General features: G+C 36.3%; 2 protein-coding genes across 2 annotated transcripts; one reads left to right on the top strand and one right to left on the bottom strand.

Moving 5' to 3' along the window:
* The first annotated feature begins 4,066 nt into the window (after positions 1-4,066).
* On the top strand, positions 4,067-12,231 carry LOC119072371. The gene is made up of 11 exons (XM_037177571.1): positions 4,067-4,329; positions 4,397-4,543; positions 4,606-4,753; positions 7,568-7,660; positions 9,129-9,240; positions 9,302-10,900; positions 10,965-11,173; positions 11,242-11,428; positions 11,507-11,651; positions 11,704-11,823; positions 11,897-12,231. Exons 1-11 carry the CDS (start codon positions 4,136-4,138, stop codon positions 12,081-12,083), a joined length of 3,141 nt encoding a protein of 1,046 aa, XP_037033466.1. The 5' UTR covers positions 4,067-4,135; the 3' UTR covers positions 12,084-12,231.
* A 69-nt stretch (positions 12,232-12,300) lies between these two features.
* On the bottom strand, positions 12,301-14,064 carry LOC119072378. Its single transcript, XM_037177582.1, has 3 exons — positions 13,909-14,064; positions 12,617-12,988; positions 12,301-12,552 (listed from the first exon to the last, which is right to left on the bottom strand). The coding sequence occupies exons 1-3, from the start codon at positions 13,930-13,932 to the stop codon at positions 12,394-12,396; spliced, it is 555 nt and encodes a 184-aa protein (XP_037033477.1). The 5' UTR covers positions 13,933-14,064; the 3' UTR covers positions 12,301-12,393.
* Between the last annotated feature and the right edge of the window lie 799 nt (positions 14,065-14,863).

The raw sequence follows: 14,863 nt of genomic DNA, 5'->3' as shown, positions 1-14,863 counted from the left end.
CGACGAAGTTGTGGAGACACGTATGCTAATTTATCAACAGATTTCCAAAAAAAAACATAGCTAACGCCGACCCGTACGAAACACCTATTCGTATCAAAAGCCTTTAAGGCCAGTTCATACTCGCATACATTTTTGCGATATATGCGACCATGAACTGGCCTTAAGGCCAGTTCATACTCGCATACATTTTTGCGATACATGCGACCATGAACTGGCCTTAATGTGAAACTCTTCATTTCTCTTACTTCATTTTCTTCTCTGCTGAAAAACTATTCTCCCTTTAAAATCACTTACATTATCCACTCTTTGCCTTGTTATCATATACAACTAAATTGCCGGAGGCAATATAGACAGCCCCGTACGAAGACAAATTTCATAAATTCCTATTTAAACAGCTATATACCGCTATATTTAACTATATTTTCCTATAAATAAACATTTCACAGATAAATATATGCTATTATATAGCTCTATATGCCTGTATATAGCTCAATATAGCTGTATATAGGTATATATAGATGTCCGTATATGGAATCCCTGCAACCCCACACACATAACAAATTATTTCCATGTTAACAGAAACTATCTAAGTACAAATTTTCCCACTTTATATCGTTTTACTAAAATCCAATATGGCCGCCGGCAGCCATTTTGTTAGGAGACCGGAAATAGTACCGACGCTTTACATTCGTTAATACCTTTCAAACAAAAAAAAAATTCATGAAATTCGGTCAAAATTTACTCGAGATATTGTCAAAATACACCACGTTCACTGTACTTCCGAGTAGCCAGATAAGAGGTCACTCCAAGAGACCTAGCTCACGCTCCGGAGAACATAATTTCATAAAATTAATTTTTTCCCTGATTGGTACGGTCAATACCTATCTAATAAAGCTAAAACAGACGAAATATGTTCAAATGTGGCCGACCTACAAGCAAAAACTGCTTGCCGCCCTGTGCCTGTTCCACACCAAGGGGTCTAACTCACGAGTCGGTCATCCGATTTCCATAAACTTTTTTTTTGTCGGTCGGTATTGTAAATACCTTTTATTTGACGTATCACTTACAAGTTTAACGTTTAAATGTCCGGAGATATCTTCGAAAAACCGTAAAGCACTTATTGGGCCACAGCTCGGGAGGGGTCGATCCAAAATCACTCATCTTCGAACTTAGTCTGTCTTTTGACATTACCAAACGGGAAAAAAAAGAATTTTCAAAATCGGATGCGTTTTACTCAAGTTATCGTGCAGACAGACAGACGGACAGACGGACATTTTTTTTTCGCGGATTTGGCATCTCTAGACAACCACAATAGGTTTCCCCTTACTCAGGGAGTCCAAATCGACGTGTTACAAACGTATGCGTAAACCTATAAGACCCCAGTACTTCGTACGGGTCTAAATATCCGATGAAGTCGAACGATCTGAAAGTAATTCCCAAATGACGTTTTTTCCTGTTTTTAACATGATAACTTGCAAGCAGAGTGTGACGTTTGCGAACAGAGCGAAGCATGTACCTTAATTTACGTGATTTTTTTTATTTTAAAATTACACATAATAGTACCCTACCCTTTCATCACTTGTTAGACAAATCATGAAACTATAAGGACTTAATTCAGAAAATAGCAATGACTATTTTGAGGAAAACATTTTTTTCATTTTCTAAATTTTCCAGATTTTTACCATTTTCCTCATTTTTACGATTTTACATAACTTTTCCTAATTTTCGTATTTTTCCTAAATTTTTTCCAAAAAAAAGTCACTGGAAAATAGTGTGGAATAGAATAAATGTAAATAAGTCCTTTACTATTATTAAAAATTGAAAAATCTATTGAAAAATGTTCAGTCAATGGATCTCACTTACCTTGTGGTGATCTAACTTTTAGAGCAATTTAGTTGAACCATCCAGATAAGTAATTTTTAATCGACGCAAAGCATGTTCGTCTAAACTTCGAAACATACCTCAAAATAAGTCAGTTGAGATTTGATCGACATTTTAGTGCAGGTCGATATGTAACTCCGTGCGATTTACGTTATTAAGAATTTCTTTTTTGCATCTTATTTGCCATAAAATGTTGTGGAAAAAAATCTTTTTCCGGAAAATGAAAAATCGTTTTACCGGCCGGAAAAGCTATTCATATGAAAACCTTCAAAGTCGAATTTTAAGGATGGTTTACGCCGTAAACAGTCACAAAAATAATTTTATCCTGGACCGGGACAAAATAGGTAAGTCACACGAAATACCTTTCATAAAAGTAAATTGAATTTTCACAGGTAAAATTGTCAATAACACCCCAAACATGGAGCTTTCCATAATCCTTGAACCGAAATCAAGGAGAGGAGAAGTAGTGACGAAATGTATGTGCAAGAAACACAGGAATTAGTATCCCAAATTATAGCAATGTATGTTTTATTGATCTAGAAATAACTTACAAAATCCTTAAAAGGACAGTCATTACTTTTCCAGGCCATATCTTAGGCTCCCGAATATGAAATGTAACTTTCGAATGGCACCTTTTTTTATGAAAAATAAATTGGAAATGACCAGCGAAAATGGCCTCAAAGTGGATGAATTGTCCGGTACACTTTTTGGGAGAACCCTAATACCGACTCCTCCAAAAAAAAAGTTCTTCCATGAAATATCGATAATGAGCTAGACTTACCAGAACGGAAGAAAATTTTCACAAAAATATTGTAATTTCGGAAATATTCGACTTTGAAAGTTTTCATATGAATGGCTTTTCCGGCTGGAAAAACGATTTTCCATTTTTCGGAAAAGAAATTTGTTCCACAACTTTTTATGGCAAACAAGATAGAAAAAAAGAAAATTTCTTGACTATTTACTGGACAACTTTATCCAATTCAGGAAATCAATTTTCCAAACATGCCTGACCACGGCATATTCTACGTGTTGAAGATGATACTGACCTGATAATCTCAAATGGTAAGGACAATTCTAAAAACATTCTCTTTTATTAAGGACATCTTTGTAATGAAACGATGGTGAAACACTTGACATAAGTCTAGAGGATGTCGGATATTGCATACATAATCAAATTTTAATTGGACCGGTTACAATGTTACAATGTAATCTATTTCATTAAATATACTTAGAAACTAATCTGCACTGAAGAGACAGAATGCAATCACTAAATTTTAAAGGACTCGTAACTACAACAGAAAATTTTCCGAGTTTACACAGTTAAAGGTTCTTGTTGAAGAAGGTCGAAAAATAGAGACTTAAACGTTCCCTATTCTTCAAATAAGAGAGCACAGATCGATGTAAAAACGTACAAAAACGTTCATGAGTCATAAAACCATTAGTCTCAGTTCTTAACATTCATCAAAACGTTCTTAACAAGCCTTCTCCACAGCATAAAAAGGCCGAAAAGAAAATTAATTCAAATATTGGGTCAGCATATATCTCCTGTGGCTAAAAGATTTCAAATTGCTACCACATAATTTACCGCTAAAAATACCTAAACCTCTGCCATTTAAAATTTAAATGAGATGAGATCACCAACCGATAACACATACACTTTTTCCGTCTATGTATACATGGAAAATAGTAGATATATATTCTGTCTGTTGGAACATAGCAGGAGATTATTTATTATTTGACATCCTCCGTGTCTCCCATTTCTCCGGAGTGTGTACAAAGTTAGATATTGTGAAAATTTAGGGCGCATGCTTCCCATTTTCGGTATTACACATTCATGTCACTTTTTTTTTATTTGATTCCCTTAAAATACATAAATAGAAAAGTGTATTTTCAGTTAAATTAAATACACCGAAAATAAAGTAAAATATTAAAATCATAAACGCCTAATCATCGCACAGCCTCATCATAAGCATTTTCCCTTGACCATAATGTACATACGACTAAATTAATTCCGATAAAAATAAATAACGCAATCGCGACAAGTAAGCAATATAATACATAATTGTTTCTCGATAAAAACAAATGAAAAAAGAAACATTATTCAGCGGAAAATTTGTGAAAATCTGTTTGTCAATTAAATTTGGTAAATATTTAGCTTAGTGTCTGCAGTTCAATTCGTGGACCGAATTTTCAATTATAACAAAAATTCTAATTATCGAACATACCCCAATCAAATTATAGTTAAGAACTGAACATGGAACGAATGTGGAGACGTATGAATCAGGGCTTAACCAAGCCCAGTAAAAGTAAAGTGCAAAGACATAATCCAGTGCCAGCTAATTTAAGCGAAACGTTTCCCGAATTGGAACAATCTCAAAGTGCCAAAATTTTGCTAGATAAACGAAGGAAACGGTGCCGAAAAGGAAAACCACGAGCTCGTAGTAAAAGGTAAATAAAAAAAATTTCACATTTAGACCATAACCCTTTACATCAAAATAAATCGCCAACATTACAGTTCGTCACGAACACCAAAGAAAGTCGAATTTCCCATTCCATCCGGCTCAAAAGATCCATCGTCACTCAAGGACCGGGCTGTAGCAAAGCTCAAAATGTTAAATTTCAATTTAAATTGGACATCGCACACAATGTGCAGACCATGCAGGTTTGAATCATCTTTGTCTACTGAGTGAATTTCCTATATTATTCACCCCCATTGAACTGTAGGTCAAATATGAACGGAAACATAATAACCAGAAGGCTGTGTCGTAATAAGCAAGTGGACGATAATGAACTGTACCGATCGAATAGCTTTAAGTTTGAAAAATTCAAACGGGATGAGGTTATTTCCAATAGCAACACTTTGCCGAGACCGGTAAGTATGAGTAAAGAGTTTAGAAGAAATTTGAAATTGATATGTCTGATGTAAAGACACTTGATTGAAGGTGTTGGATCGGAAAAAGCTTGTTTTCATTTAGGGATCATTCATTAATAACGTAACGCTTTTTCGGTGTTGTCATCAAGACTGAATTTTTAATCTTTTCGAAGTTGAAATTATTTTCTACCCCCATTGAAAGTGGTATATTCTGGGTGGGAAACATAATTTCAACTTTGTAGAGTTCCTATTTTTGGCTCTTCAATTGAAGATCCCTTCAATGAAATGTTCTGGCAGACAATAAATAGCCTCTTAGCGATGGTGCTAGCTATTTTTCTATTTTTGTATGCCTGGGGGCGCAAATAGCTACTTCTGCCATGGACTTTCACACCACTAAAGAATATGAATCAAATTTCGCTAATGAAAAGTTGTGTACATAACTCGAGGAAAATGTTTTTTTTTTTTGCAAGTATGCACGCAACCCTTGCTTTCGGCTTGGGATGGCAGCACTGCATACTCGCCAATCAAAATCATTCGTCATGTTTTAAGTTCGCAAGCGAAATGTGACTCTTGCATAGTCACAAAAAATTGAAATTTTCGTGTTACTCTGCTGAATGAGAGTCAAGAACATTGGCAGAAAATCTGTTCTAAGTTTCATCATTAACTGGAACATCCAGCTCACAATGTAAGCTATTCCTATCCCAACCCATACCTTAAATAATATCCAATATCAAAGCCGTTCAATGTCATATTGAATTTGTAGAACCCGAAACTTTTCAAATAAAAATTCCACTCTGCTATTAATAATCGGTAATTTGATGTCAAAACCGTCTTCGGTTGATATTATTGAACCTTTATCAATTTTGAAATATGGAATAGATTATAATTCACATGACAGCTTACAAAACGTATACATCATATACATCAGTCAAAGTCAATTTTGAGGAAATTTGACTCGAACAAAAGTTGAACTTTTCTAAAGCAAAAAATGGTTCGGTATTCTAAAACAACAGGTTAATGTGCACATTATGATGTTATATGCCATACACAGCCAAACCTTCTTATTAGCGAAGAAATGTTACGCATGAGTCATATTGGTTTTGCCGTTTCACGTCGCACATAATAATTTTATAACGTTGTTGGGTTGATCACATTGTGCTCATAGGGTGGAATGGGTTGGCGTTTTGAAACTTAATTTTACTGCATCAATGCCTAATACAATTTTTGTTCAGACATCTGTAATTATCTTGGACAGAGTAACAGCAAGCGAATAGGATACTTCTTACGGTTCAATCAAAGATAAATTCCGAACGTAAAGATTTCTTTTAATTTTAGAGAATTTACCAAGAGAATTTGGGAATTTTCCTAAATTTTCCTTAATTTTCCCAGAAAATGTTTTTGGGAAAATTTGGAAAAATTTAGGAAATTTCGAGAAAATATAGGAAAAATTTGGAAAATGTTTCTATGAAATTTATAGTGAAATTCGAGTATATGAGAACCTTAGGTTGCAATCTGCATCCTACTGCACCATTATTATTCCATTCCATTCCATTCATCCACCCTAATAATGATATCCGTTCACATAATACCGTCAAAATGAACTTCCATACCACGAGCGGCACAAAGCCCCATTATCTATATATATATGCTTTCACAGCAGCAGCAGCGACGTCGCTATCATCCTGTACAATAAATATCCTGTTTTGTTTAATTTTAATCTCGCCAAATCCTCGCTGAATATACATAACACATGTTTTTATCACAATATCGATCCGTCGTATATAATTTATGAATCAAAGTGCATGCAGCTGTGCTAATCGCTAGCGCGCATGTCACCCCATTGAGCATCCCCTATTGGAAGAAAATATCGTCATCAACTGTTCGGCTATTCAGCAAATGAAAATGGTTAGTTGGACCGTACAAGAGAAATAAGTGTGGTTGGTTCCGTGTCGAAGCTGAGATTATCAGACGAAAATATCAATTTAGTTTCCTTTAAACATATCATCCGCGAAGAACAATACGAATTTCGGTTTTTCCAATCATCATAAGTTTCTTTCTGTTGTTGTTGTAATAGCTGTAAGCTTTACACATTGTTAAAAGTTTCTCAAATTCAGTGTGTTGTGATTTTTTTTCGTTACAATTAAAGTTTGGTTGTTTGGTTGGACGTACATTGTAAGAAGCATAAACTTTTAATGGAAATGATATGAAGAAATGCATGGACGAATGTTAATGGTGAAATCTTCTTAAAGCATATCTCTGTAGTTTAATCCCAAAAAAAGTTGGGCAACTCTTCAAAATGTTGGAATAGTCGGCATTATAGGTAAATTATGACTAATATCTCTGGTAATAAATTATGTAATATTAAAATTTAGTCGGAAAATGTCTATTTCACGTACGAAAACGTAGTATATAATACCTAAATCGATGGGGATTACTTATATTGCGTAGGTATCGTATATATATACGTAACAAAACATTCCCATTTCACTGTTGGTATTTGATATGCATATTTAACGTTTTACACAGTATCTCAAGTATACACATGCAATATTGTGGGAAAGCCGAGGAAAGTGCGGTCGTGTGGAGAATAAAACCCTTCCTGAAAAAAAAATGTTTTTTTTTCTTTCTTTCTTCCATTCTCGCGAATTTATAGCCTGACACAATTTTTGTTTTGTTTTAATTCGTTTTCCATTCCTATGCCGCTATTTCGTTTTTGTTATTAAGTTATAGGTGTCGTGCATCGGCATTCGATGAATCATTTTGTCACGAACTCTCAACATATAATTAAATGAAAATTGATTTTTCTATTTTCAGATATCGGTTTGTGATGACTATAGTTTACCGATTGACTTTGTTTTCCACCGACAGCTCAGCAACGTTAGTCCGAAAAGTGTGAAGCAAGAAAATGTAAGTGGAAAACTCCAGTTTTTTTTTTGTTCGGATTCTATGGGGGTAAAGTTTTAGCAATGATGCGGTTTTGATGTTGTGAACATTTATGTGGATAGAGATTAGGGATAAATATTTATATGAACAGATCTCTCAATATCTTGTTCGTTCATGCTATCGCTGTTACGTTGACGTTGATTAGGGGAATTATCTATTGTTGCACGAGCAATTTTTCGAGTATATTAAATGACTTGCAAAATATACGAAAAACAATCGTTCGTAATTCGTTACGCATTATCGATACAATTTAAAAATAATGGGAGGTTATCTTTGTAAGATTGCGAACGTTTTAACCTTTTATATACGGCTAATCATATGTTATTGATAACTGCGTCATTAATGAAAGATGACTATGTAGCTAGAGTACTCTAGACAAAGCGTATAATAAAACTAAAGAAGTAGAAGATTTGTTATGAAACATCAAACGATGCTTTAAACAAAAGAAGTAGCAGATTTATGGTTGGGCGATACATTCGACTTCATTAGTTCGATAATTACGTAAAACCTTATGATCTACTGAAATAGAATAGAACTTGACCTGACCTGACAGGTTGACTGACTTTTTAGGAAAAAGTTTTCCATTTAGTTCTGGCAAAAAGTTCAAATGTCATTCAGGTAAGGCCAAGTTCATGCTCAGAAATGATCTGAATCTAATCTGAATGCTGTGGATTGTATTTTTCAGCTTCAGTTTATGGGAAACCAGATCTGTTCCGAGTTATATACAAAGCAGAGAATAAAAATTGGGATAAAATTTAGCAGCAAAAAATTGATGCTTCTTTGTGTAGCACGCACTCTTACAAGATCTTCTTGATTCCTTGATGAATCTTCGATTTTAGAAGTATGAATACTTACAGCTTTGAGGCACTTTGAGGCCATTCTTTATAGAGTAGAACTCTACCCTTTATTTTGACATGGTTTTACCGTTTCACGTCGCACATAATAATTGTATAACGTTGTTGGGTTGATCACATTGTGCTCATAGGGTGGAATGGGTTGGCGTTTTGAAACTAACTTAATTTTACTGCATCAATGCCTAATACAATTTTTGTTCAGACATCTGTAATTATCTTGGATAGAGTAACAGCAAGCGAATAGGATACTTCTTACGGTTCAATCAAAGATAAATTCCGAACGTAAAGATTTCTTTTAATTTTAGAGAATTTACCAAGAGAATTTGGGAATTTTCCTAAATTTTCCTTAATTTTCCTAGAAAATGTTTTTGGGAAAATTTGATTAGGGCTACCATCGTTGTAACAGAAGTCGTTTAACAAATGTTTTTCGTATTGGGTAACGAGTTTAGCAAAATAAGCTGAATCCACAACCAAATTATTTTTCATAATTGTGGCAGCCAATATTGTTAAAAATCAAATTGGCTGAAAGGGACTACAGTTGAGAATATTCTAACACTTGTCCACTATCCACTTAACAGGCAATAGAACCAGAATTGATTCCTACCAAAAATTTGATAGTACATCCAAAAGCTGTGAAAGCCAACGTTATTAAGGACTATGTCAACTTAAGAAAACATGAATCAACCTCAGGTTGTGTAAAACTGTTTTAGAATTCATTGACACGTTTAGACTAACTTTGTCCCCATTACAGATTCCTCTCTACCCAAATCATCGGATGACGAAATATTTGAAAACTCCGACCGAGACTCGCCAGAAAGTAAAGCTGACGATCTATCGAATCTGTTCAAATTAAATCCGTCTCCTTACTACTACGGTGATATTTTTGGAAAAGCCAAGTCTGAAAAATCAGCATTTCAACCGTTTGTTGCAGCCAACGCTGTTCGATACAAACAGAATACCTCGAATTTTATACCGCAAAGAAAGAAAATCTCATCGCAAAGTCGTCGCTATTCGGTCACTGAAGATGGAGTACATATAATCAAATGCGATTCACCATCGACCACCACATCGGATGATTCGAACTGTACAGAGTGCCAGAAACGACGAGAGGGAAAACAATCACTCGTCGCAACGCCAAATTCAATACAATCGGAATTGCTTCCCATGCCACCACATCGATTATTGGAACCGATTCTTTGTGCCTGCACTGGCCCGGAATATAGCAATGATTTTGCGGACGCATTACAATCGAGAAGTGTATTTTACGTACACGAACCGAATGTAGACGAATGTGCCGATTGTTGTCGCAACGAGAGTGGATTAACGTATGATGATACAATGCCAAACGGTCGCATTCGACAAGTTTACGAAACTGCGTTCGATTCCAAGATATCGCGATCCGACGATGATTTGGACGATCTGAGCAGCGTTCTGTCCAAGTCATTGAAATTGAAAAATAAATTCAAAGCATCCAAGAGCACCGATTCATTGCAATTTCATGAAATATTGCATCCCGATGTGAATCGCACCAGCGATAATGACACACAAAATCCATCCAATATACCTAAAGAGAATCGACTAACTGAACCGGGTGATGGCGACGAGTCGAATCGAAATAGTGACGTGATATTGTCTTCCACACAGCTTCCAGTAACAAGTAGATTTAAGCAATCACCTCCATCGACTGCACCATTACCGTTGAAATTTCCACAAAAATATGACACCGACCATTGTTTGAATAGCAATAAAAGTGCACCGAACATACCGCAATCGAACACAATACACAACTACAGCTCCACGAGCGATTCAAAGGCCAAAGAACCAATTACCAAAGAGTCAATAGTCAATCGGATATTGTCCAAGCAACGTTTATCCGGCAATAAAACCAAGCGTCCCAGTTCGATGATCTTAGAGTCGGAACGAGTGCTCGCTCTGAAGCATTCACGTCGACCATTGCGGTTCCATCACAAGCCGAAAAATTTCTCATCCACCGAAAGTATAACCACTTCGAGCAGTGGCGGCAGCATGGAATCGCTCAGATCTAGTACAAGCGAAGGGAACAGGAGCACGACAAGTTCCGAGTCTAGACATTCGTCAACGCTGAGCTCGCACAGTTCTGACTCCGGAGCGAAAATTCGTCATCCTGCTAGACTGAATATGATGCTACATTCAAAGTTGCATGTGCTCAGTCCGATATCCGATAAATCATTACAAGATCCCACGTCAGAAATTGTGGAGGTCAGTGCTGTGGGCGAAAAAGTAGGAAAGGCATCGCCACAAAGTGGTCGTGAATTTGACAATTTCAAATCGAAGAAATTTCCGCAAAATAGGGCACTTACCTTGCTGGCAGGTAGGATTAGAAATTAGAGATTCTTAACTTTGGTGTTTAATGCTCTGTGTACCTTACCACCTAGGTGACGAGATACAAGGATCTGACAGTGGAATATCGTTGCAATCACGAGACGGATCCAAATCAAAGCACAGCTTTCACAGTTTCGACAGTCCCAAATTACTCGGCAGCAAGTTGACGATAAATAAATCAGATTTGAATCTCTGCGAAGACTTTGGTAATTTACCATTTGATATGCCAAAATTGAGGCGAAAGAAGTTGATCATGGAACAGGTACGGTGTGAAAGTGCATCAATAACATGTCTATCCCTTATGGAAACCTTTAAATTTTTTTCGTATAGAATCAATGCGCCTCAGGCAGTGCAACTTCCGTCGATTTGGGCGATTTACCGTTCGACATGCCGAAATTGCGCAGAAAATTGCGATTGAGCAATCAAAATCATCTTTCGATGAACGCCACTGCTAGCACTGAATCAAGCGAATTATCGCTGTCCACTCAGTCGATGCGCGGTGAAAGGAAACCACTTGGTAAGTGTATGAACTACAAAAGAAAGGACAAATACCGTCCAGCATGAACTGAATTGACCACTCTTTATCTTCCGACAGATTCGTTCAAACAAAATTTGACATTGCAATTCCAACCCAGTCATTCCGCAAGAGATGGAAATGAAAAGGGACTGCACTTAAATTTTGAAACGGCTACCACCTCGTATCCAGTAATAAATGTCGACATTCCACTCAACCGACAAAGGTAAAAATCAATAGATTTGTTCACGAACAGAAACTAACCGATCCAATGTTAGCTGGTACCATGGGTCGATAACGCGGATCGAGGCTGAAAACACGTTACGTTCATTGTCCGAAGGAAGTTTTCTCGTTAGAAATTGTGAATCTTCCCGAAATGATTTCTCGCTGTCACTGAAGTAAGTGGACCATCAGCACCAATTGCAATCTAGTTCTTTTTTTAATTCTTGTTTTTCTTTTGAACTGTAACAGAAGTGCTAAAGGCTTCATGCACATGAGGATCCAGCAAAACAACTATGGTCAATTTATACTCGGTCATTTCAGTCAACCGTTTGAGTCAATATCGAAAATGATCAGACATTTCTGTCTGAATCGTTTGCCGGTTAGAGGCGCCGAACATATGTGCCTGTTGGAACCAGTTGCTGCTCAATTGCTTTAAAAGCACTAGCCGGTGGTGGAACGAAAACTCTACAATAAAATCGTTGTCGATATTGAAGTGAAAATTAAAAATTTTTAGCGTTTAACCATTACACATTTCCCAAAACTTGTTTCATAAATTTTAGGAATAAAAACAATAATTAATTATTGATCAATGTCTAAAGTTCACTGTATATAGAGGTGTGCGGGACTGGACTTATGGTGGACTTATGAGTAAAGAAAATGTGACAGAGTGTTTGTGTTCGACATAAAGAAATTTATTTCGTGATGAGTCGAACAATTCATGACCAACAAAATCGTCGGTTATACGTTTATTCTAAATGGTCACCATTTTCAGCGGCCTTTAATTCCTCGGCGACTCGTCTTTCCTCTGCAATCTGTGCATGCTCAGCTGCAATTCGTTCAAACGCATTCAGATGTTTCTGCTTTGCATAAGCCACAGCTTTCGTATCACTCGGTGAGACAAAACCCTGTAAAACAGATCATTTTCCACAGAGAAAATTTTTTCACCGAACCATTTTCACTAATACCCACCTCTCCATGCTCGTGCTGTTCGGCAATTTGATTGTACAGTCGGTTGTGATTGTCGGTTGCCTTACGAACCGCTTCGGACTGTTGTGGTGGCAACACCGGATGGCTTAGCAACGGATAGAATCCACTTTTATCGGCCACATATTCGACAGTTCGAATTTGCTGGCGAGGATCGACGTAGGAATAGGTGCCTCGCACAACACCACTGCCATCCGATACTTCGCTGTGTGTACGATCGAACGTTCCTGGAGATCTACCCGCCGCATAACTGAAAACGTATGGACGTGGTGGTGGTGGATGCGTTTCAGTTTCGACATATTCAACTACTGGTGCAGAAATTTCTGTCGATATGTAGTTGAAGGATGAAAGAAGGATCTAACCAGCAATGAAAAAAAAAAGAATTGTGAATGAGTTTTAGGATCGGGAGCTCGGATTCTTGCAACATCACTTTTAGTACTGAAGGGTGTAGCTACCATAACTCGTAAACTACTCTGCCGATTTTCATAGACGTTTTTTGTTCAATGAAAGTTAGAATTTTTGAGCCCCTAAGCTCTATCCGTTATTCGATTTGTTTTTGGTTTTTCGACAAAAATTACATATAATTCTAGCTTTCAGGGAAGAAGAAGAAGTTTATGAAAATCGGTTGACTAGTAACATCCAGAGATGCACGGTGCGCTTGAACGACTTTTAATTGCGAAGTCGTTGCTTATTAAAAAGCTTATTATAAAGTCGGACGTTATTGCGTTATAGATTACCACAATGATTGCAAGTACGTAAATTGCAACTTCAAAGTCAAGTAGCTCCAGACTTGTTATCTTTAAGTGTTTGAAATTTAAGTAGAGTTCGAAAAAATGTAGCCGCAGCTACTACAATTATTTTAATTTCTAGTGAAAATCAATTAGCTTGACCTTATTTACTTTTCGCTTGTATATTACAATTTACGTTCAATAGAACCATCCATCCACCATTGAATTCCACCAATTTTCAATTTTAATATCGCATTTCAATCGTCATCACCTTGTATATCACCAAATTAAAGGTCACTTTATGTACGAAAGAGTTTTAAGACAACATAAAAATGAAAGTGAATTTTTGGGAAGACCTGTGCCGCACAGACTGTGCGTCCAAGAAGAATGATTTCATTTTCAATTGAATGATATTTTATCCATTTGAAAAAAAAAAAATCAAACAAACAAATGGCCTCGCCTGTTTTAACACACTTTCTCGCCTATTTAATTATGCAAATGATTCACATGAAGCAACCGTTCACTTTCTTATACTTGGAGTAAACTTACGAAAAACAATGCAAATGATCTCATTTTAATCGTCAATGTTGAAACTATGTTAAGAATATTGCTAATGTTTACAACAACGGTTGGAATGAAACTGATCCAATATCCTTCGAAAAATTATTGAATAAAAAGTGAAAATGTTCACGAAGAGAGATGGCAAACGTATTAAAGTTATGGGTTTTGCAACGTCTTATGTATGTTGGTATACAACCATAACCATGATGACCGCAACGCAGTTGAATGTCGATAGATAAAATACCAGATCTTGTATATTATCGGTTCAGTTGTTGACGACATAAACAAAAACAAATTATTTCAGCTATAAAATGCAGAAACCAATTAGAATTTTTATGGAACTTTTATCAGAATTTTTTCTGATGTTGTATGGGTTGAGTCAGATCCGAAGCGAAGCTGTGATAAATCTCAAGGTACACTCGTTGCAACATTGTACTATCACGGTATCATTCGAACACCTATTGCTACAGTGCAGCTAGACTATCATGATGGATGAAAGATTTTCCACATTTGTCACAAACGATACGATTTTAACCAGTATCCAACACGATGGAAGTTACGACGCGATTCGTTTCTTAATTTCACTTTATATATTCAGTGCAGGACAAATTCAATAAGTTTGTCGGAGATTCGTGCTTTCCCTATATATCAGCATGAATCCGTTGATCCTTCTCCTCGTTGCAGGAGGATCTTCTGTTACTTTGTGTGGCCTAACGTGATCTTCGACATCTACATTGATTTATCACTGAACTGATAAATTGTAAGAATCTTTTGCTCATTTTGCGATTTAAAAGTTATCGTTGAAAACATTCCAAAAATGCATAGTATACGAAAAGACGCTTTTCATGGCATTGTAATAATTCCAATTTCAGAGGCACGAGACTTGATTTTCGAAAATAAATAAAGAGTCATTTAAAGTTCTGTGGTTGGTCTAGTAAGATTG

Source organism: Bradysia coprophila, chromosome II, assembly GCF_014529535.1.
Source record: "Bradysia coprophila strain Holo2 chromosome II, BU_Bcop_v1, whole genome shotgun sequence".
Lineage (NCBI taxonomy): Eukaryota > Metazoa > Arthropoda > Insecta > Diptera > Sciaridae > Bradysia > Bradysia coprophila.
Note: the sequence above shows the minus strand (reverse complement) of the source record. Positions and strands in the feature narration are given on the sequence as shown.